The sequence below is a fragment of the Pseudophryne corroboree genome, chromosome 2, assembly GCF_028390025.1.
Source record: "Pseudophryne corroboree isolate aPseCor3 chromosome 2, aPseCor3.hap2, whole genome shotgun sequence".
NCBI lineage: Eukaryota > Metazoa > Chordata > Amphibia > Anura > Myobatrachidae > Pseudophryne > Pseudophryne corroboree.
In genome coordinates, this window is record NC_086445.1 from 88,627,986 (window position 1) to 88,653,195 (window position 25,210).

General features: G+C 45.7%; 1 protein-coding gene across 2 annotated transcripts in view; it reads left to right on the forward strand.

The window, feature by feature from the left end:
• The window catches only part of CNTN5 (contactin 5), a 2,165,994-nt gene that overhangs the window by 1,548,215 nt on the left and 592,569 nt on the right, over positions 1-25,210 (forward strand). For both annotated transcript variants that reach the window (XM_063951497.1, XM_063951498.1), the window contains one exon: positions 1,271-1,373. In XM_063951497.1, the coding sequence (XP_063807567.1) occupies positions 1,271-1,373 (103 nt within the window). The remainder of the gene's footprint in view (positions 1-1,270; positions 1,374-25,210) is intronic.

The following is a 25,210-nucleotide window of genomic DNA, read 5'->3' on the forward strand; positions in this document are numbered from 1 at the left end:
CAATCTGACTGGTGTCCACGGGCTATTTCTCTACTCTTTAGAAGAGGTTGTGATTGTCGGGTGTGGGGAAGATCTTGTTGGGTGTGGAGAATATCCATATCCCCTGCCAGATAGTGAGTGTGGATCATCGGGTCGACCTGAAAAAGGTCTACAGTGTCAAGATCGACCCAAAAGGTCGACGTGGGAGAAATGTCACCATGGACAAAAGGTAGACATGGAAAATGTTGAAACGGGAAAAGGTCAACATATATTTTTTAGGTTTTTTTGTGTCATTTACCCCGTAAAAATGACCGGGAACCCCAATTAGGACACCGCGTCCCCTTACATGGCTCCAGTCAAGGTGCCTTTGTCTGCTACCGCTGAGCTCGGACAGGTCACTATTCACAACTGTCGTCCACGTGCATGGTAAAGTATTAAAAAGTAGAATTTTTTTTAACTTATGCCGACCATAAGTTGTATCGACCATTGCTATCTTCACCTTTTGACAATGTCAACCTTTTGACCATGTCGACCCTACTGTATGCCAACCAATAGTGGTTGCCCTCTTGACTGTTGACCTATCATCCAGATACCCCAGATAGTTTTCTACTTGCTGTGCTATTTTGTTTCGGTGTTACGATTTGTTCAGTTTCGTTTTTTTTTTTTTTTTCGTTTTCTTTACTTTTTTGTGTACAATTTACTGTTCAAAAACACAAAATGTAAATATTTTTTTAAAATGAAGTTCCATTTATCGAATATTTTCTTATGCCATCCAATCCTCAATCCTGTGATTCAGCGTGTAAATTAATCTGAGACCTGAGAAATCTGCTACATCCCCACCCTGGCTCAGTTGTTTTGCTCATGTCTCCAATCGCTGAATCGCTGCGTCAGACGGCTCGTCTGTAATAGATATGACCCCTTTGCGAATCCTATCCATTGCATTATTAATCCTAAATAAAATAACGCTGGTGCGCTCAGGTCCTTGTGTTTACCCAGAGCGGATTGATGAAAATGTAATCACCCTTAAAAGTGCCTTTCAGCTCATCCCTTTTGCTCAGCTTCTCTGCATACCAAGTTTATTGCGCTGAGCCGAAGTTTCGGCAGACACTATCAGATAGGAAAATGTGTGTGTGATATAAGATGCAATTTCATGTGAATGTTACAGGTTATCATGAGCCACATCACTATCTACCTCCAATCATTTTTATGGGAGTGATTCATTCAATAAGAGCTCTGAGCATGTAAAAAAGTGATATTAACTTTATTTCTAAGACTACTTTTTATTTCCCAGGTGTGATGGGGGAATATGAACCGAAAATTGAGGTCCACTTTCCGTACACTTTTACTGCAGCTAAGGGAACAACTGTTAGAATGGAGTGTTTCGCACTTGGCAAGTGAGTACATATTTCCTTAAATTAGTAGCAATTGTTTATTACTATGTGTTATATTTAATTTGTGCATGGTCATCTAGCTGTGATCTTTATTCATCTCTGCATTTTAGCGTTACTTCTGGGCATACTCAAGCTCAGAAAATACGTTACGATGAGTAAGCGCTATAACCCTTATGAATCGCAACTTTTATTTACATCCCTTTGGTTGGTAAAACATTCAAAGTCTGTTTTGTAAATGCATAAATGTTTTTCTCAATATTAGGACTGCTGCATCTCCCTTTGCTCTGCAAAATGGAAAACTGAACCAAACAAAGATTCATGGTCGCTATATTTCTATGTATAGGACTGTAGCACAGGAATTATTACATACAGACAGAGCATGTTCTTGTTAGCCATTCAGCACGATCCGCTGAAATCCAAAGCAAGGAGAATGTGCTATATTGTGTTTTAAGTAGTACCTAGCAAACTTTTCTAATTCACTGTTAATGTGGCCTTTGATTGTCATCCTGCCATTAGGCAGCTGCCTAGGGTGCAGGAACCTGGGGGGCGGGGGGCGCTGCTGTGGCCACCTTATGGAACTTAATGCTGGCTGGTATGGATGTTAGAATCCACCCTAGCCCCATCCCTGTAGTTTCTTTTTGTTCGGACGCTCTTTTGAGTGACTGACAGTGTAACTGGAAGGGCTGGTGGTGCAGTGCTGCAGGAAGCAAGGCAGCTAGCTGCACCCATCTCTTTCCTTGTCCTCCCAGTCAGTGAGTCAATGAAGCTCCACAACCTTCAGAATGGTCAAGGTGCTGACAATGAATGGTGCCGCATGAAGACAGCAGACAAGACCCATTTCCAGCTGCTATGGGTGCTAAAAAGTGGTTTTATCAGTCGCTGCATATTTGGGGTCACAGGTGTACACCAGGGAAGAACTTTGTAGCGGCGTTGCATAAAGTCACAGAGACAACACAAAAGACACCGATGTGGCTGCATCCGACATAGAATCATTCCCTATAGGTTCTCTGCGCCATGCTCTAAAAAAACAAAACCTACAACCATCAATGCAAATCCATGTGCAGTGATAGCATTGGTAGAACTGTCATGGGCACTGGAGGTGCTCCTGCACCTACACAAAGGTACCTGCAGCAGCACTCAAGGCAGGGATGGTTAAAGAGAGGCTAGGGCCTGTGTGCATGCTCTGTGTGCGCCTCCTTCTTCTCTGGCAGTGCAGTAATCTCTGGCACGGTTGGCTTGGTGTCAGAGTCTACTGCATTTACTCTGGTCTTTGGAAACACAGCACCTGAGCTTTGTTCCCGTAAGACATCTCTACTGTGCATGAGCGAATCACCAGGAAAATGGCTGCTGCACCATTTTCCCAGTGATTTCTGTCTGCAGCACCGGTCACTGTGGGATTCCAGAGGTGTAGTACCATTTTATCAGGGTTGGGGCTGGGAGGCTGGCATTTGGGATCCCGGAGTTCAGCATACTGACCCCGGGATCCCGGCAGCAGAATGCCGGGGGTGGGTGGGGGGGAGCGCAATGAAGCCCCTTGCAGGCTCACTGCGCTTGCCACGCAGTGGCCTAGATGACTCGCTGCACTTGCCACAGGTTCAGTTCAGTTGTGGACACCCCCAAGTGGAAATAGAGCCTGTGGGTCGACATTCCGACTGCTGGCATTTTGAGTGCTCGGGGATCCAGCGTCAGCATGGTGACCGCCGGGAAACCCGAGCGGTGGTCACATGACCGCATCCCTTTTATCTCTGGGGTCATTGTGCACCGCAAACCTAGCACCCAGTATAAATATCATGATCCTTACATATCACGTCAGTGGTCGGGAAGGCTCAGCAGCGTCTTTTTTTTCTTACGGAAGCTCCGAGTAGCAGGTCTGCAGAAACCTACTCTTGTTAACTTTTATCGCTGCGTGATTGAGAGCTTGCTGACCTACGCGATCACGGTGTGGAATGGTAATGCCAAGTGTTCGGATCTTGTTGCCTTGGAAAGAGTGATTAAATCTGCGGAGAGGATCATTGACCAACCCTTGCCTAGGTTGGCGGATGTACTCACCGCGAGGAGTCTGTCGAAGGCAATTAAGATGATTGAAGATAGGGGCCACCCCTGTAATATGTTATAGGTGTTTAAGATGTTGTACCATTAGGTTAAGGAATAGTTTCTTCCCTTCTGTGACTGTTGGTTTGAATTCTCAACTTTGCTAAACTTATGTGATGTATTTTATCTGGTGTATATGACATGAGAACTGTATGTAATTTTGCTATACATGTCCATGTACAGTGACAATAAATTATTCTTATCTTATCTTAAATATGAAAAAAAGGCATTTCTTGCTTAGAAATACCCCTCCCTTTCAAGCACCTGAATGATATCACTAAGCTAATTGAGCATCTGCCACACTATATAACCCAGTATAAATATAGTATGCCAATGACTCAAGGCCACAGAGACCTCTTATGGGCAGTGCACGTGTTGGATGTGCCTGCTTGTAAACAGGGATAACAACTTTTAGGTAGTAACTCAATAGACGTTGAATCACAGCACAACTAAACAATGCTGGAACGATGACAATCAGTTAAACATCAGATATGTATTGTTAAAGTTTCAAGTAACCACTACAGCAGATACAAAACGAAAGATAAATGAAATAATTTGGTATGAATCAGTGGAATTGAAATGAATCGAGTTGGGGACTTTCATTTCTTTCACTTTCCAATTTGAGAAACTCTTTAAATCTTGAAAGTAGTTCATTTATAATGTACAAGGCACAAGATCTGTGTATTCATCACAATCAAGTATGTAGCTAATTGGCAGCATTAATATGAGATAGACAGTCATGTTAAACCACTTTACCTTATGAAATAACCTATGTTAGAGTAAGAATGCGCTGAAAGCATGTCAGCTTCTCTAGCGATTCACTAAACTCTGGGCATTGGCTAATAATTATTTCATAATGCACCAAGTCTCTGGAGGAATATGTGAAAATATAGCATCAGACAGAAGCGTATTCCTGATAGTACAATGCATGTCGCTCTGCTTGATTCTGCAGAAATAGAGGAATACGTTAGCCGTCCCTCCAGTATTCAGGTGTTAATAAATGATAGCATCGCTCTATCTAGATACTTGGCGCATTGTTCTCCGGTGTAATTGACACCTTACTGCTCAAGAAATTATTTATCACTATAGTTTTCAAATTCATTTGAAATAAATTAGCCTTTTCCATTATGCAGGAAACAATTGACCTCTTGAGATATTACAGATGTATCTCAGCGGTTGTCAGGGTACATTACTAATTCCCACAGTTGCGTTTCTGTGCCTAAAAATACATCTATTTATTGTAATGCTTTCTGTGAATTTCCACTAACAAATAGGTAAATGGCTCATCCAACCTAATATCACAATAGGTTTAGCATACACTAAATATTCATGAACTAACAAATACAGTACGGAAAGTTTTATTGAAATAAATGAAACAATTGTTACGCAATTGTTTTAGATATGTTAAAGGCTAATTGTATCATTTTAACAGTTTAATCTCTTTATTTCAGCAGTTGAGTCAAATAGAAACCAAGAGTAAGAGATAAGAAGCTTAGTACTGTATATAATAGAACAGTGAAGTTGAGATAAACATAGACCGCTGTAAATGGAATGCAAGAGAGATAAGAGATAGCTTACCTGAATTGTAGCAGTTGTCCACTTTCTCTGCCCTGTTGGGGTCCCTGAGGAATTAAAGACTCTGTAAAGAGGTTTGATTGGCCAGTTAGAGCAGAACACTTTGCCAGCTACCATCTTGCATCATCACCTGGTGAGCTGATCGAAGGTTATTGCTCTAGCAAAAATAGTAATCACTCTGAGGAGGGGGGGGGATTTTCCAGTGTTTGGCCCTTCCAGCTACAGTAGCACCATTTACCAATGGCATTATCCATTGTTGCCTATGGATGGGCTGCATTTGACAAATTTACCGGGACCCTACTTACACATTGCAGAGACAGAATCCTGTCCCTGTGTGTGGTTTTTGATATATTCAGATGGTAATTAATTTCTTATTGACATGAATATTCAGCGATAAGAAATACAATTATAGGGTCTGAAACTTGATAATTGATAAAATGTGCCCCTTAGCGAGGACAGGGCTGCATGTAAATGTAGCAATAATGTTATGTGTGGAAGGGCATGGAAGCAGCAGGAAGCCACAGACTGGGAGTTATATAGTGGAAGGAGCAGGGACCCCAGCAGGACAGAGTATATCAGGAGATGAGTGATGTGTTATTGAGGACAGGGCTGCGTGTGACACTGGCAGTGACATGATGTGAGGAAGGGAATAGGGGCAGCAGGAAGCCACAGACTGAGATCTATATAGTGGAAGGAGCAGGGACCCCAGCAGTACAGAGTATATCAGGAGAGGAGTGATGTGTTAGTGAGGACAGGGCTGCATGTGACAGGAGCACCGACATGATGTGAGGAGGGGAATGGGGGAAGCAGGGAGACACAGACTGAGAGTTATATAGTGGAAGGAGCAGGGTCCCCAGCAGCACAGAGTATATCAGGAGATGAGTGATGTGTCAGTGAGGACAGGGCTGCGTGTGACAGTGGCAGTGACATGATGTGAGGAAGGGAATAGGGGCAGCAGGAAGCCACAGACTGAGAGTTATATAGTGGAAGGAGCAGGGACCCCAGCAGGACAGAGTATATCAGGAGAGGAGTGATGTGTTATTGAGGACAGGGCTGCATGTGACAGGGGCAGTGACATGGTGTGAGGAGGGGAATGGAGGCAGCAGGAAGCCACAGACTGAGAGTTATATAGTGGAGTAGTAGGGTCCCCCAGCAGCACAAAGTATATAAGGAAATAAGTGGCGTCTTAGTGAGTACAGGACTGTGTATAAATGGAATGGAGGCAGCAAGACTTGAGAGTTGGATAGTGGAAATACTGGGGTCCCCCTACAGCAGAATAGTGATGTGAGGAAGGAATATTAGGATGTCAGCTGCAGCTCCTCTCAGGGTCATTAGTTAGAAATGTCCTGTATTCAATATTTCCATGTATTGCATATTATGAGTTTATTGACTTCCACAAGGCCAGAACCACACAGGCGGTGTTCAAATCACAGCAGTTTAAGTGTCTTCAACCTTTGTAAATGCATCTGCCACGATAACCTCTGTCTCTATAAAAGTCTTTTTTGGTGTGGTTTATTGCAAACAACAGACTAGTCTTTGTTGGGTGATCCGCTAACACTGAGGGTCGGAATAATTAAAGTTCAGAAGTTTAAAATTACTTTGAGGAGGTGATTACTAAATGGTGGAAAAGGTTAATTAGAAATTTAGAAAAGTGTCTAATGAAGGGAATATTACAGACTCTAGAGGAAGTATCATGAATACTGACAGAGGTGAGGAAGAGACTTGCTCTATTAATCTTAGCAGCTGAAAGGATTTATGCTAGAAAGCCGCTGGTGCATTTTAAGTAGTGCAAAATCTACCGGAAGGATTCGCGTCTCACTGTACACTAAGAGAGAAACAAACACGATGTTCCTGTGTGAAGATAATAAATGTATTTTACAAGCCAGACAATCAGAGGGGGCACAGAGTATTATGTTAGCCCTGATGACAGTACTTTTCTGCTTTAAGAATAACAATAGGACGCCCACATTCCGGAATGTGAAACTGGACCATAAAGCTCTGTATGGTCTTTCTTGGGTTTTCTGGAAAGAATTAAAAAGTTGCCTCAAAGTCCACATTACTGCCATTGTCGGCTGGCGTCTTAGTAATTCTCATTTTTGAAAACTTTTTTGCATTTTTCTCCAAAAATACCTCTTGGTTTACCCTCATTTATGTATTTGTTTCAGTTATGAAAGTCAGGCCCCTCACACTAACACACACACACACACACACACACACACACACACACACACTTTTAGTAAGATAAGGCTTACATGAGACACTAGACATTAAGGTCACAATATTACACTTTGCGTTTTATCATGTGATGGAAGATCCTGACATTGTAGTGAAGCAGTTAGCCAGGGTTTTAAGACATTCACAAGAGGGACAATACGGGAGAGAATGCAATGGGTGCAGGATGTGCAGTGCACTCAGGAGCCTGGGTCCAGAGGGGTCCACATGGCACACCCTGCACCCATTTTTTCAAAATTTCCCCTTCCAGAGATCCCGTATCAGTAGCAGGGGTGTGGTATGGTATGCCGGCGGCCGGGCTCCCGGCAACCAGCATACCGGTGCAGGAAGCCCAACCGCCGGCATACCGACAGCATGGCGAGCGCAAATGAGCCCCTTGCGGGCTCGCTGCGCTCGCCATGCTGTGGGCACAGTGGCGCGCGCTATTTATTCTCCCTCCAGGGGAGTCATGGACCCCCATGAGGGAGAAAAAGTGTCGGTATGCTGGCTGTCGGGATTTCGGCGCCGGTATACTGTGCGCCGGGATCCCGACAGTCGGCAACCTGAAGACCACCCAGTAGCAGCAGTGCTACAAAAATCACTGGGAAAATGGCTCAGAAGCCATTTTCCTGGTGTTTCAAGCATGCGCAGTAAGAAAGTCAGCGGCAAAATAGCCACTGCGCCATATTCCCAGAGACTTGCACTAGACTGGTACAGTGCTAGGGTCTACTAGTGATCTAGTGTTCAGAGTATATGTGCTGTCACCTAGAGAGAATGGGGCCCGGACAGAGACTGCACACACCCCTGAGAGAATGTGAATACTGAATGATTGACACCTTATGTGCCATACCTACTTTTCCAGAAGTTGCAGGATTACACTGATCAGGTTCCTGGGCATAACTGGATATATTGTAGGCCCCAAGGAAAAAGTTTGTAAGGGCCCCAATGTACCTACAGATGTGTCCTCCTACATCCTTGCTGCAGTCACGTTAAACAGCCCTTCTAGTGATGCCATGCTGTGGGCTGACTCTGTAGCACCGAGCGTCTTTATATGTGACTTTTTCAGTTTAAATGCATCTAATGTCCTCATATATCTTGCCCCATTGGCAGCTCTGCTAACGTTGGACGTCTTGTTTTTGAGGAAAATACATCTTATTCACATCGCTAAGTGAAGAGGACGCACAAGCAACTAATGCTGATTAAAATTCTATGCAGCATGCCTATATTCTGTGTGTGACTGCTGCTGTATCTGCATACGAAATGCTATATTACAGTGTTTTCCAGGAAGTCACTGTAATGTAGCATTTCATATGCAGAGACATCCACAGTCACACACAGAATATAGGCATGCCACATATTTTAATCAGCATAAGCTGCTTGTGCGTCCTAGTTACATAGCAATGCAAAAAGATGCATTTTCAGTAATATAGACACCCAAATAACTCAAATAAATAAATAAATAAATTAGTGATGAGCGGGTTCGGTTCCTCGGAATCCAAACCCCCTGAACTTCACCCATTTTACACGGTTCCGAGGCAGACTCTGATCCTCCCGCCTTGCTCGGTTAACCCAAGCGCGCCCGAACGTCGTCATCCTGCTGTCGTAGTCTTGCGAGATTTGTATTCTATATAAGGAGCCGCGCGTCGCCGCCATTTTCACTCGTGCATTGGAGATGATAGGGAGAGGATGTGTGCAGCGTTCTCTCAGTTGTGTTCAGTGTGCTGCAAATATCTGTGCTCAGTGTGCTGCAAATATCTGTGCTCAGTGTGCTTGCAAATATCTGTGCTCAGTGTGCTGAAAATATCTACGTTCTCTGCCTGAAAAACGCTCCATATCTGTGCTCAGTGTGCTGCAAGTATCTGTGCTCAGTGTGCTTTATTGTGGGGATTGGGGACCACCAGTATTATATAGTAGGAGGACAGTGCAGAGTTTTGCTGACCAGTGACCACCAGTATTATCCGTTCTCTGCCTGAAAAACGCTCCATATCTGTGCTGCATTGTAGTATATAGTAGGAGGACAGTGCAGAATTTTGCTGACCAGTGACCACCAGTATTATATCAGTACGGTACAGTAGTCCACTGCTCTACCTACCTCTGTGTCGTCAAGTATACTATCCATCCATACCTGTGGTGCATTTTAGTTGTTGTGCGCAGTATATATAGTAGGAGGACAGTGCATAATTTTGCTGACCACCAGTATATAATATATAGCAGTAAGGTACAGTAGGCCACTGCTCTACCTACCTCTGTATCTCAGCGGTTGTCAGGGCACATTACTAATTCCCACAGTTGCGTTTCTGTGCCTAAAAATACATCTATTTATAGTAATGCTTTCTGTGAATTTCCACTAACGAATAGGTAAATGGCTCATCCAACCTAATATCACTCCTAGATGGGCCAGGTGTTTGTGTCAGCCACTTGGGTCGCTTAGCTTAGTCACACAGCTACTTCATTACACCTCTTTTTTTCTTTGCATCATGTGCTGTTTGGGGACTATTTTTTGAAGTGCCATCCTGTCTGACACTGCAGTGCCACTCCTAGATGGGCCAGGTGTTTGTGTCAGCCACTTGGGTCGAAAGCGCAAAACTCCGCGAGAGCGCATCAGCCTTGATGTTTTTTGACCCAGGGCGATATGTTATCAAAAAATTAAAGCGAGCAAAAAACAAAGCCCATCGTGCCTGCCTGGCATTGAGACGCTTCGCTGACTCTAAATATGCCAGATTCTTATGGTCGGTGAGAATTGAGACCACAAACTTAGCCCCCTCAAGCCAGTGTCTCCACTCCTCGAGTGCATCCTTAATAGCCAACAATTCCCGGTTACCCACGTCATACTTCATCTCGGCAGGCGAAAATTTACGGGAAAAGTAAGCACAGGGATGAAGGCGATTATCAGACACTCCCATCTGAGAGAGCACTGCCCCAATACCCATCTCAGAGGCATCCACCTCCACCACAAAAGGACGCTCTGGATCTGGGTGTCGCAGCACATTGGCCGATATAAATGCCCTTTTGAGACGGGCAAAAGCCGCTTTAGCCTCACAAGACCAGTGAGCAACATCCGCCCCTTTCTTAGTGAGTGCCACCAAGGGCGCCACTATAGACGAAAATCCAGCGATAAATCGTCTATAAAAATTCGCAAAGCCCAGGAAACGCTGAAGCGCCTTCAAACTAGTGGGCTGCACCCAATCCAGGACTGCCTGTACCTTGGAACCCTCCATTTGGAAACCTCCTGGGGAGATAATATATCCTAGAAATGCGATTTGCTGAACTTCAAATTCGCACTTCTCCAGCTTCGCCCCAAGCCGGTGGTCTCTGAGTTTCTGGAGGACTAAGCGTACATGCTTCCGATGTTCCTCCAGGGAATGGGAGAAGATTAGGATGTCATCTAAGTATACAACTAAGAATCTATCCAAATATTCCCTGAGTACATCAATCATGAAATCCTGGAAGACTGCCGGGGCATTACAGAGCCCAAAAGGCATCACCAAATATTCATAATGCCCTGAGTGGGTATTAAAGGCAGTCTTCCATTCATCCCCCTCTCTTATTCGGATTAGATTGTACGCACCGCGTAGGTCAATCTTAGAAAAAATGGTGGCAGTACGAAGCTGGTCAAACAAGACCGAAATGAGAGGCAGTGGGTATGAGTTTTTAATCGTGATACGGTTCAATTCCCTGAAGTCGATGCAGGGTCGCAACGAACCGTCCTTTTTACCCACGAAGAAGAACCCCGACCCAACTGGAGACTGTGAAGGTCTGATAAATCCCTTAGCCAAGTTCTCCTGAATGTACTCTGCCATAGCCTGAGTCTCAGGACGTGACAGTGAGTACAACCTGCTCTTGGGAAGCTTAGCATTTGGCAACAAATCAATGGCACAGTCATAGGGGCGATGGGGAGGTAGTACCTCTGCAACTTTTTTGGAGAACACGTCCGCAAAATCTGCATAACACCCTGGCAATCCTGGCAAACTTAGCTGCGAGAGCCTGACTGGAAGGCTCAAGCAACTCCTGAAACAATCAGTACCCCAACTAAGAATCTCCCCAGAGACCCAGTCAAATTGAGGATTGTGGGCCCTTAACCAGGGTAACCCCAACACCAATGGGGCAAAAGTACAGACAGTCACATAAAAGGACAATTTTTCAGAGTGTGTGGCTCCAATAAACAAAGAAATCTGGCTAGTGCAAGAGGTAATTTTACCTTGGGATAATGGTTCCCCGTTTAACCCACAAATCTCAATTTCCGATGCCAAGGGTACTAAGGGAACAGAGTGTTTCAGGGCGAATTGGCGGTCCATAAAAACCCCGTCGGCCCCACTGTCCACAAAGGCCTCAGTCTTGACAGTTTGACCGAGGATCTTCAAGGTCACCGGAATGATAAAAGTCTTCTTGGGAAATTCTGACTTCTGGCCTGACAGGATATTTCCCATCACCCTCAGGCCCTGAAGTTTTCCGGCTTTTCTGGGCATGATACTACCACATGACCTTTATTCCCACAGTACAAACACAACCCCTGCTGTCTCCTCCGCGTTTTTTCACGCGAGGAGAGGCGGGTAGCCCCAATCTGCATAGGCTCCTCGGAAAATTTCTCAGAGTCTGAGGTTCCCTTGGGAAAGAAGGAAACCTCGGTCTCCCTTTCAAGCCTACGCTCTCTCAGCCGTCTATCCACCCGGATGGATAACTGCATGAGCTGATCCAAGCTATCAGGCAAGGGATATTGTACCAGTTGGTCTTTTATCTGGTTAGAAAGACCTCTTCGGTACTGGTGTCTCAGGGCTGGGTCATTCCACTGGGTATCATGGGCCAACCTCCGAAACTCCGTACAGTAAACCTCAACTGGCCTTCGCCCTTGCTTAAGGATCGAAATCTGAGCCTCGGCTGAGGCCGTCTTGTCAGGGTCATCATACAACTTGCCCAGTGCCGTAAAAAAAGCATCAACACTTTTAAGCGACGGACAGTCAGGCTGCAACCCATATGCCCAGACCTGTGGGTCTCCTTGTAGCAAGGAAATCACTATGCCCACCCGCTGAATCTCCGACCCAGAAGACTGAGGCCTAAGCCGGAAGTATAGCTTGCAGCTCTCCTTGAAACAAAAGAACTGCGAGCGATCTCCAGAAAAACGATCCGGGAGATTTACTTTCGGCTCCTTAACCCCTGAAGGTGCTGCTGCTGCGGGAGCTCTGCCAGCGGCCTGGGAGGTGTGCATTTTAATGGACAAATCATTAAATTGTCGAGTCAGGACCTGCACCTGATCGACCACCTGTTGCAACGTATTTTGAGGGGTATGCTCCATATTCCCACAAAATTTCAACAGGAGTATTAGGCTGCTGAATATGTTATGCACACCAGTGCCTGCAGGAATGTACTGGTGTCTGAACTGTTATGCACACCAGTGCCTGCAGGAATGTACTGGTGTCTGAACTGTTATGCACACCAGTGCCTGCAGGATTGTACTGGTGTCTGAACGGATAGGGATGCAAAACAAATGAACTCACAGACAGACTGGGGAATATGACATTACGTACACAGAAGGTGATAGGGTAACAAAATAAACACAAAGTGAACAGAGAAGCCCAGAGGCTAAGAAACTGGGTGTCTCCCTAGTATTAGTAATGCTCAGATGGAAAAAGCAAGATGTTGTGTTTTAATACGTAGAGAACCCGAAATGCTGTTGCTAAGGGCAACAGCAAAACCCTAAAGGGTTACCAACGGGTGTGGCAGTAAACTCCTTGGTCAGAGATGGAATGATAGACACAAGGAGAGTCTCCACAATCCTAATCCTCACTTGCAGTGCACAGGTTCAGCTTACTGCCACTAAACTGACACCTGAACACCTTGCACAGTGAGACAAGATTTAGGCAGGCAAGTCTGAGAATACAGCCGCAAACTTGCTAAGTTCACAGAGTAGCAAAAGAACCCCAGCAAGTTAAACGACTGACTCCAGTCTTACTGCTAGGTCTGGATTGGCAGAGTGTAGTACCAAATCCCCAGGCCTATTTGCAGTAAGCAACAACAAATACAAAGCTACACAGTACTGGCTAACTTTCAGGAACTGACTAACCAACAAAGATTCAGCAGCATCTGCTTAACCTGAGAAGAGGCCTTATATAGCAGGTGCTGTCCACGCCCCACTCAGACCTCACAGACTGTAAGCACAAAAACCAGCACCGGATCCCCTGCCGTGCACAGAGCCTGTAACCACTGCACAGCAAAAGACCCGAACCGGAGTATCAGCTGCGCTCAGGTTACTCCGCTAGCACTTGTCTCCCGGTTGCCATGACGACGTGGCAGCACAGGGCAGGAGACCCTAACACATGTATTATTTTAATTAGTGGACATATAGAATATAGAATAAGGGTTTTTGTTGTCTATGGACCCCCACGTTTTTTTCATGAATATTTAGTGTCCACTAGCAAGTTTTTATGTATATTTATTATCGATTTATTATCAACTTATTTATTATCTATTACTTATTACCAATTTTAAAAGGCACCGTTTTATGTTGTTGTTAATTGTAAAGAAGTTATAAGAGAAGAGGTTTATGTTCCTTAGACAAGGGAAAGAAAAAGAAGAAAAAAAGCCAGTGGATTTGAGGAACTGTCGTTTGGAACGCATATACAGGAAGTTCCTCGGCTGTCGAACGCATTGGAACACAGAAATAAAACTCCCAGGAAATGACATAATGATTGAATGCACAGGGGAGGAAGAAACAAGTCCGTGAGTTAAGTGAGGTCCCTATAAAGAGACGAACGGGTATGGATCGATTCATCTGCCAATCCTGACGAAGCCTGACCAAAGTGAAACGCGTAGAGCGCAGAACACATCGATCCCTCACAACGCCGCTTAGCGCTAAGAGCGGCGTGTAAGGGTATCCGCCGGCGGACTCCGTACCAGATCCATCTTTGGGACCCCTTCAGCACGGACATCATACACTTGAACTGCTGTGGAGAGACCCTATAAGGTATTGACAGTCGCTACTGTTAAGACTTACGGAATTATCCCTGCGGTCCTAATTGACCTATGACTGTGCACAACTCTCAGTCCCCTTCTTTTGGAATCATCAGATATGGGACATTGATCTAGATAAATATTCTTGAAGATCACCTGATGTGGAGTTCCCAATAAATACTGGGATCAAATAAATATAGGAGAGGAAATAAGTTGCTACACAGTGCTTTTCTCCCCTTTTCTTGTTGTGGTAGCCACTATATAGAGTGTGTATATCCACTAGTACTGTATCCTGTGGTATTCTGACCACTACTACACACAATATTATATGTTGCTTGTAGTCTGTCTTTGTTCATGTTTACCGGTAATAGGTTGTTCACATATAGTCTATTTTTAATGCATGATTTATACCAATACTTTATTTATTTTTATTAATAAAACATTCATTGGGCAATCAAAGTCTTTTTAGTTTCCATTATCCTTTTTTGCGCTGGGGACACTCTGTTTTTTATTCCTTGAATTTATATTAGTGGAGCTAGGTAGTGGCTTCACTCCTTTCAGCAGCATTTCTGGATTAACTTGCCTTTCTTTAGCGCAGTGTCACCACCCCCTTTCTGTTTGTACATTGATCATTGCTGGTCGATGGATTTAATGAAGAATCCATTCGCACAGCCAAACGCAAGGAGATTGACCGGAAGAGGGCGTTTGTGGGTGGCAACTGACCATTTTCATGGAGTGTTTGGAAAAACGCAGGCGTGTCCTAGTGTTTGCAGGGCGGGTGTCTGACGTCAATTCCGGGACCAAAAAGACTGAAGTGATCGCAAGGGCTGAGTAAGTCCAGAGTTACTCAGAAACTGCAAAACACTTTTTTGTCCCGCTCGGTTGCACACGCGTTCGCCAGGGACGTTAACTCAGGAGGCACTGGCTAGCACCAGAGCCAGATTTACATGCAACATATGAGCCAAAATGTACATCTGGGCATTATACACAGGTGCAGCAGTATAAACTCCTGGAAATTTGGTGAGTTTTGATCAGAGATGTGCGGAAAAGTTAGCCAGGTGAGGCACTACACCAGAGTTTTGGCTATAAAATGATTAGAATAATGCAAAGAAGATATTTCAAACATATCCTTTGTATTTTTCATATACTGTACGCAGTCAAAACTCTGGCACAAACGTTAGTATGACAGGAAAGGCTCTGCCTCAACTGCCACACCTCACCGCACGTCACTGGCATTCGCACACTTGCAAAGCGAAAATACACTACCCTGTGGGCAGCAATTATGCGTTTGCACGGCTGCTAAAAGTAGCTAGTGGCCGATCAACTCGGAATGACCCCCCATGTGCACTGCAAATGGGACAGATGTAACATGTGCAGATAGAGTTAGATTTGGGTGTGGTTCAAACTGAAATCTAAATTGCAGTGTAAAATGTAAGCATTTACCATGCGCAGAAACAATATAACCGACCCAAATCTAACTCTCTCTGCACATGTTATATCTGCCCCACCTGCGGTGCAACATGGTTTTGCCCAGTTGCATGTCTTTTTTGGTTTGCTAACAAACCTGAATAATGCCCAATATTCTTTAAAGTGCCCAGGTCACCCACACACAACAGTGACATAGATTTTGCAACCTGAACCAATATTCACAAGCAGGCAGCCTATCAATTCAACAAGAATGAGTTTCAAGAACTCCTAGGGGTATATTTACTAAGCTCCCGATTTTGACCGATTTGGTGTTTTTTCTTCAAAGTGTCATCTCGGGAATTTACTAAACACAAATCTCGGCAGTGATGAGGGCATTCGTATTTTTTTTTAAGTCAAAGAAAAAAATTACAAATGAATACACCATCGGTGAAATACGCCTGTTATTTGATAGAACTCGGGAATTTACTAAAATTTGTATTTCACAAACACTGCCTTGAAAAAATACAAATCGTAAAAAAAAGCAGTTTTAAAACAGACCTGCTTTTTTTTTACCGTGTTCTGATAGTCATGCACGGATCCATGATATCCGTGCATGGTTATCAGTGGGAATGGGTGGGAAATGATGGAAAATTAGAAAAAAAAATGCGTGGGGTCCCCCCTCCTAAGCACAACCAGCCTCGGGTTCTTTGAGCCGGTCCTGGTTGACAAAATATGGGGGGGGGAATGACAGGGGTTCCCCCATATTTCATCAACCAGCACAGGGCTCTGCGCCTGGTCCTGGTTCAAAAAATACGGGGGACAAAAAGCGTAGGGGTCCCCCGTATTTTTTAAACCAGCACCGGGCTCCACTAGCCAGGTACATAATGCCACGGTGGACACTTTTATAGTGGTCCCGGCGGCCCTGGCATTACATACCCAACTAGTCACCCCTGGCCGGGGTACCCTGGAGGAGTGGGAACCCCTTAAATCAAGGGATCCCCCCCTCCAGCCACCCAAGGGCCAGGGGTGAAGCCCGAGGCTGCCCCCCCCCCCCCCCCCCCATCCAAGGGCGGCGGATGGGGGGCTGATAGCCAAGTGTAAAAAAATCTGAATATTGATTTTAGTAGCAGTACTACAAGTCCCAGCCTCCCCCGCAAGCTGCTACTTGGAGAACCACAAGTACCAGCATGCGGTGGAAAACCGGGCCCGCTGGTACCTGTAGTACTACTACTAAAAAAATACCCCCAAAAAAACAGGACACACACACCGTGACAGTATAAGTTTATTACATATATGCACACCTCCAAACATACATACTTACCTATGTTCCCACGAGGCTCGGTCCTCTTCTCCATGTAGAATCCTTGGGGTACCTGTGAAAAAATTATACTCACATAATCCAGTGTAGATTCTATCCTTTGTATAATCCACTTACTTGGCAAAACAAAAAAACGGAAACCCGACCACCCACTGAAAGGGGCCCCATGTTTACACATGGGACCCCTTTCCCCGACTGCCAGGACGCCCCCTGACTCCTGTCAAAGAGGGTCCCTTCAGCCAATCAGTGAGCGCCACGTTGTGGCACTCTCCTGATTGGCTGTGTGCTCCTGTAGTGTCTGTGAGTCAGCACACGGCAGAGATACAATGTAGCGCCTATGCGCTCCATTGTAGCCAATGGTGGGAACTTTGCGGTCAGCGGTGAGGTTACTTTCGGTAAACCGCTGACCGCAAAGTTCCCACCGTTGGCTACAATGGACCGCATAGGCGCTACATTGTATCTCTGCCGTGTGCTGCCTCACAGACACTACAGGAGCACACAGCCAATCAGGAGAGTGCGCTCCCTGATTGGCTGAAGGGGACCCTCTTTGACAGGAGTCAGGGGGGGTCCTGGCAGTCGGGGAAAGGGGTCCCATGTGTAAACATGGGGCCCCTTTCAGTGCGTGGTCGGGTTTCCGTTTTTTTGTTTTGCCAAGTACGTGGATTATACAAAGGACAGAATCTACACTGGATTATGTGAGTATAATTTTTTCACAGGTACCCCAAGGATTCTACATGGAGAAGACGACCGAGCCTCGTGGGAACATAGGTAAGTATGTATGTTTGGAGGTGTGCATGTATGTAATAATATACTGTCACGGTGTGTGTGTCCTGTTTTTTGGGGGGTATTTTTTTTAGTAGTAGTACTACAGGTACCAGCGGGCCCGGTTTTCCACCGCATGCTGGTACTTGTGGCTCTCCAAGTTCCAGCTTGCGGGGGAGGCTTGCTGGGACTTGTAGTACTGCTACTAAAAACAATATTCAGATTTTTTACACTTGGCTATCAGCCCCCCATCCGCCGCCCTTGGATGGGGGGGACAGCCTCGGGCTTCACCCCTGGTCCTTGGGTGGCTGGAGGGGGGGGACCCCTTGATTTAAGGGGTTCCCACTCCTCCAGGGTACCCCGGCCAGGGGTGACTAGTTGGGTATGTAATGCCAGGGCCGCCGGGACCACTATAAAAGTGTCCACCGGCTGTGGCATTATGTACCTGACTAGTGGAGCCCGGTGCTGGTTTAAAAAATATGGGGGACCCCTACGCTTTTTGTCCCCCGTATTTTTTGAACCAGGACCAGGCGCAGAGCCCGGTGCTGGTTGATGAAATATGGGGGAACCCCTGTCATTTTTTTCCCCATATTTTGTCAACCAGGACCGGCTCAAAGAGCCCGAGGCTGGTTTTGCTTAGGAGGGGGGGACCCCACGCTTTTTTTTTCCTGACTTTAATCTATTTTTTATTTTTTTAAAGATGCACAATGAAACACTGCACGGATCTCACAGATCCGGCCGAGTTTCATTGTTGTAATGTCGGCAGTATTTTACTATTCACTCCCGTAAAACACTGCCAAAAAAAAACGAATGACATCGACATCGGAAAACACGAAAATGTAAAATACGGCAGCTTAGTAAATGAGGCGTAAAAAATGTAAAAAGCTGCACAATTACACATTCGATGTCATTCGTGATGAATCTCCCTCCAAATCGGCACAAATAGGAATTTTAGTAAATATACCCCCTAGTCTGAATAATTGTTTGGCCCACAAAATGGCTGCCTCTGAGTGTAGACTACAATTGCATGTAATAATCTGTAATGCAATTATATAACTTATCTGAGAGCCTTACAGCTTTCAAGCATATTAAATTACAACCACAAGCATAACTGTTGGTCAGATATGTATTGTACCTAGAGGGATTTATAAAATGAGATACAGGATTTGACATTATAAGATTGCACTCACACTGTTCCCCCATTGATATGTGCTAGTATAAACTCCGGAGGATTACAACACCTTCCCAACTGCTAATAGGAGCCTGCAAAACTGGCATTCTCATTTTCCTCCTGCTTTTTACACTTTGCTAGCAACAAAAGATGTGTCCTGTTAAGCAATTAAAGGTTATCTTAGTCAATTTCATCAACTAACAACATGAAGTTATTTTGGTGTACATACATATAACGAGTTCTTATCTACTTCCTCCAGCCATTAGCAGAGGATCAGATCAGTGCTTTTATTTCTGCTTTTGACCAATTGCTTTTTCCATTTAAAATGGTTTTTATTTTGATCTGTCTAAATTATAGGTTTAGTGTGTGTAGGGGGTGGGGGGAATTTAATTTGCAACCTTTTTATTTTCCATCTTCAGTCTTCTCTTTTGGGATTATGGTAGTAATACTAATAGCAAAACAAGACGTAAAACAGAGCCTTGGGCAAATCCAATTATACGACTGTAGAGCTTTTGTCAACTTGTTCAGCAAAATGTGAAAAAATTAAATAAATAAAATTGTGAGCTGGACCTAAAATTAAATACCAGCAAGCATATTGTGGGGCAATTTTGTTCTTTTTAAACTGTAGGCACTTCAATCCTTGTGCAAGCAACTTGGAAAGCAACATGATGCACAGCTAAAAAAAAATAAAAAATCACTTCAAGTGGTTTGTGAATCAAAATGACTTATTCATTAGTGGTCCGCACATTTTTTTGTAGATAATGAGAATGTCTGCTTTATCTAGACAGATATAAATATTAACATGGAGATAAGCTTGGAAATAATCCATTCCTTACATTGCCTAGAACCAAGAACTGTGGTTGTTTAGAGCAGTGGTTCTCAAACTCGGTCCTCAGGACCCCACACAGTGCATGTTTTGCAGGTAACCCAGAAAGTGCACAGGTGTATTAATTACTTACTGACACATTTTAAAAGGTGGATCTAATTATTTCACTTGTGATTTTGTGAGGAGACCTGCAAAACATGCACTGTGTGGGGTCCTGAGGACCGAGTTTGAGAACCTGTGGTTTAGAGCTTAGTCTCTGTTTGATGCCATATTTCTGGTAATGGCCACAGTTACTGGAACTCTGTCATTAGTTCCTTGTAAATTGATATGCTGACTATGGGTTTGTGTGTGGCTGCTTTCACTGTGCGTGTAGTGTAATTGACAGGCGCAGGGACGTAACTAGGGGGTGGTCTTCTGTATGCCGGCGGTCGGGCTACCGGCGCTCAGTATACCGGCGCCGGGAGCCCGACAGCCGGCATACCGACACTTATTTTCCCTCGTGGGGGTCCACGACCCCCATAGAGGGAGAATAAAATAGTGTGGCGCGCGTAGCGCGCCACCGTGCCCGTAGCGTGGCGAGCGCAGCGAGCCCGCAAGGGGCTCATTTGCGCTCGCCACGCTGTCGGTAAGCCGGCGGTCGGGCTCCCGGCGCCGGGATGCTGGTCGCCGGGAGTCCGACCGCCGGCCAGCCATAGTGAACCCGTAACTAGGTATGTGCGGAGGGTAGGGGCTGTTGGCGGCACTTGTCTATTATCAGTTTTAATTACTTTGTGTTGCTGCAAGGGATTGGATGTGTGGCTGCACACTACATAGATCTGCTCATTTGCAATGCTGATTATTTTTTACAAAGTACAAGTACTGTAGCTTCATATAGTTAGAAATTACATAGATTTTATTCAGGATCAAACAGCTCAATGTGTAGGGTGTTTGACTGGAATGCAACAGGTTATGGGTTTGAATCCTGAGTATGGCAGGATATTGAAATGTGCTATTTAATAATAGGTATTGTAACTGAATAACAACGAGCTCTCAAGTTTAGTGCATGAACATGAATGTGGTTTAAAATGTGGGAAGGGGTATTATAGCATGGGCTTTCTCTGGGACCAATTTTGGCATGCGCCTTATTGGAAAAAAAAATTTGTGGTGGCTGGCGGGGGGCAATTCTCCTTCTGGCACCAAAAAGTCTAGTTACGGCTCTAGACAAGTGCACCTTAAAGTTACAGTAGATGTATTGATTTATCTTACATTGTTGAGAGTGCCTATCTATAGGTTTGGAGCTAATGAATGAATTACAGAATAGAGGGACTTTGTTGGAATGTTTGGCATAGAGACTGGAAAGTGTGCTGCACATACAGGGGCTAATGCAGAGATGAACGCAAGTCCATATCTTACACATTATTGCTCTACATATGCACTTGGAGCTAACAGTACACAACTACTGGCGATGCACAGAAGGAACGCATTTCCACCTACTGTACAACTATCGGCAGGGCCGGCGCTTCCATTAGGCAGCTTTAGGCAGCTGCCTATGGGCGCCAGGACCTGAAGGGCGGCCTGCTGAGGCTGTCTGGAGGAAAAATTAAGGTCTTCTTCCAGACACCCGGAGATGGCAGACTACACTCAGTCTGACGAGTGTGCACCTGCCCATCTCTTTTTCTATTTGCCAGAGGTGGTCAGCGTGTGTAGGTCAGGTGGTCGCGACACCCCCCCCCCCTTCTCCCCCAGTACCTGGCGCTCCTCCACTTCCGAGGGCAGGCTGGACAGCCACTTTCACCGACATCTTCCCTGCATGATGACCGTGCTGATGGATCCCTGCAGCTCTTCGGCCAGCACAGCAGCAGGGGCACCAACAGGAGACCCGTGGATGCATGGTCAGTCATGTGATTATGGCAGCGCTGGCGTTTCTTCCCTGGAGCCTGGCCTGGCCTGGCCTGGCTCTGTAGTGCCGGCTTGCTGTGTATGTATGCAGCAGGGCCAGATTATAGAAAAGACGGGGCGGTCATCCAGGGGACCCCCAGGGGAATGCATCGCCGCGATTCGCGGGTGGGAAGGGGCGGGGCCTAATTCTGTGACTTGCCCGCCCCCATCAGAGACATCCCCTGATGCCTAGCAAGGCTGGAATAGGTAGTGTGTCTCTCCTCATCCCCCTCTATCTCTCCCCCCCCCTCTCCCTCTTTCTCCCCCCCCTCTCTCTCTCCATCTCCTCCTCTCTCTCTCCTCTCTCACCCCTCTCTCTCTCTCCCTCTATCTCTCCCCTCTCTCCCTCTATCTTTCCCTCTCTCTCTTCATCTCCCTATCGCTCCCCCTCTCTATCTCCCCCCTCTCCCTCTATCTCTCCGCTCTCTCTCCCTCTCTCTCCCCACTCTCCCTCTATCTCTCCGCTCTCTCTCCCACTCTCTCCCCACTCTCCCTCTATCTCTCTCCCTCTATCACTCTCCCTCTATCTCTCCCCTCTCTCTATCTATCTCCCCCCTCTCTCTCTCTCTCCCCCCCCCCCCTCTCCCTCCCCTCTCTCTCCCTCTATCCATCTTCCTATCGCTCCCCCTCTCTATCTCCCCCTCTCCCTCTCCACTCTCTCCCTCTGTCTCTCCCCTCTCTCTACCTCTATCTCTCTATCCATCTCCCTATCGCTCCCCCTATCGCTCCCCCTCTCTATCTCCAGTCTCTCCCTCTGTATCTCCTCTCTCTCTCCCTCTATCTCTCCCCTCTCTCACTCCCCTCTCCCTCTCTCTCCCCCTCTCTCCATCTCCCTATCGCTCCCCCTCTCTATCTCCCCCCTCTCCCTCTCTCTCCGCTCTCTCTCCCCACTCTCTCTTTATCTCTCTCTCTGTCTCTCCCCTCTCTCCATCTATGGCTCCCCTCTCTCTCCCTCTATCTCTCCCATCTCTCTCTCCCTCTATTGCTCCGCTATCTCTCCTGCTCTCTCCCGCTCGCTCTCCCTCTATCGCTCTTCCTCTATCACTCTCCCTCTATCGCTCCCCCCTCTCTCTCCCTCTATCACTCCCCCCTCTTTCTCCCTCTCTCTATCTCTCTCTCTCTCCCCCTCTCTATCTCTCTCTCTATATCTCTCCATCCTCTATCCATCTCCCCTCTCTCTCCATCTCTCCCCTCTCTCTCCCTCCCCCTCTCCCTCTCCCCCTCTCCCTCCCTCCATCTCTCTCTCCTTCCCACTCTCCCTCTCCCTCCCCCTCTCTCTCTTCATCTCTCTCTCCCCCATCTCTCTCTCTCCCCATCTCTCTCTCCCTCCACCTCTCTCTCTCTCTCTCCTTCCCCCCTCCCTCTCTCCCTCACCCTCTCCCCCATCTCTCTCTCTCTCCCCCATCTCTCTCCCTCCCCCTCCCCCCCCTCTCTCTCTCTCTCTCTCTCTCTCATTCCCTCTCTTTCTCTCGACAAAAAGAAACTCTTGCTGGGCACTCTTGTCTATAAAAAAATGGATTTAGTTAAAACGTAACTTTTATTAGTTCTAATTAAAATAGATATACAATAGCCTGTGAGATACATTTTTCATGGGGCATAACTCTAGAAAGACATTTCTAGTGTTGGCAAAAATATCAGGAATAATTTTAAGAAATTTGAGTTCAATTACTCAATTCAAAACAGGGCACACTGCTAACTCGACTGCTCTCCACAGCTGCCCACTCTTTCTTCCTTCTATCCGGTCACAGCTGCGGCAGGACCTGCTCACTGCTGTCCACTGTGACTATACATCACACACAGCAGGCAGCCGCGGCTCTCCACAACCTCACCGGAACTTTGTTCTTCCCCTCTCCAGCTCTATTCCTCTCCTGTGACCACACCTCATCCCATCTCTCTACCTCTCCAATCCAAAGTGCTGTCATTGTGTCAGCAGTGTCCCTGCACTGAATTGAATTAATTAAATTCATCAGGGACAATCTGCCAAATTTTTTCTAATAGCAGACATTCTACATACCCCCGTCTCCTCTCTAGAGTGCCGGCTCTGTGAACACGGTCACTCTGTCATCACTGCGACCCTTTACATGTGACAGAGCCGCAGCTGCCCTACAGAGCTCATACACCGTGAGACCTTCTCTATCACCCCTGAGTGTACCCATGCAGGGTTTTATTGATACTGTACATCACTGAATCTAAACTAATCAGTAATATTTTCACTGCTAGCTAACATATATTGTATCCATCTATGCGGCAGACTTATTTTGAACTGTACTTTAGTGATTCTGATTTGTTTCTTTCATTACCCTTACACAGCAGTATTGTATCACATTAAGTTTTACATTGACACATTGTTAGCCAGTTCAGCAACACACTATTGTTTGTTACCATATAGAGGTCAGTGGTTCTCAAACTCGGTCCTCAGGACCCCACACAGTGCATGTTTTGCAGGTCACCCAGCAGGTGCACAGGTGTATTAATTACTCACTGACACATTTTAAAAGGTCCACAGGTGGAGCTAATTATTTCACTTGCGATTCTGTGAGGAGAACTGTAAAACATGCACTGTGTGGGGTCCTGAGGACCGAGTTTGAGAACCTGTGTGTTAGGTTATTGAGATGGACTGCATATGCCGCTCATGTATTTTGTGACTGCATGCATGTGTTACTAATTTATTGTGTGTGTGTGTGTGTGTGTGTGTGTGTGTGTGTGTGTGTGTGTGTGTGTGTGTGTAAATAGCTTCGGCCTAATATAGCATACCTCCCAACATGACCCTCTCCAGGAGGGACAGAATGCTCTGTACCTGGACTTTTCTCTTAATTTATGATTGCCATCACCTGTGCTGAAACACCTTTCTTATCCATTAACCTGTTCAACACAGGTGCCAGCAATCTTAAATTAAGAGAAAAGTCCAGAAGCAGAGCATTGTGTCCCTCCTGGAGAGGGACATGTTGGGGGGTATGATTGATATAGTGTCAGTCTGACCTATAATTGATGAAACTCCTTATTTATATTTCAGGTTCTGGACAATTTTATAACAGTATCAGACTGTCATTATATTTATATAGGACTGCCTATATGTTTTGAATTGAGTCATTGAACTCCAATTTCTTAATATTATTCCTAATATTTTCGCCAACCCTAGAAATTTCTTTCTTGTGTTATGCCCGATGTGAAATTTATCTGAGAGCTATCATATATCTATTCTAATTCTAACTAATAAAAGTTAAGTTTTAACTAATTCCATTTTTTCATAGACAAGAGTGCCCCAACAAGAGAGTTTCTTTCTGTCTTTTTTCTGTTAATACTATATTTACTCTCTGGGCGCACCTCCACCTGCTATATGAAATATACGCTAGCTATTTGATGTGGACTGTTCTATGACCCCTCTCTAACGACTTTGACTTAAATTGCTGTGCTCGTTGACTGTTTCCCAAAACCTCCCCTCTCCTTGGTTGACACCCTCTCTCTCCCTGATACCCACTCTCTCTCTCTCTCTCCCTGACACCCTCTTTCACTATCTCACTGTTCTCTTTCTCCCTGATACAGTCTCTCTCACTCATCCCCCACTCTCTCTCCCTTGCTCCCCCCTCTTTTTCTCTCTTTCTCTCTCTCTCTCTCTC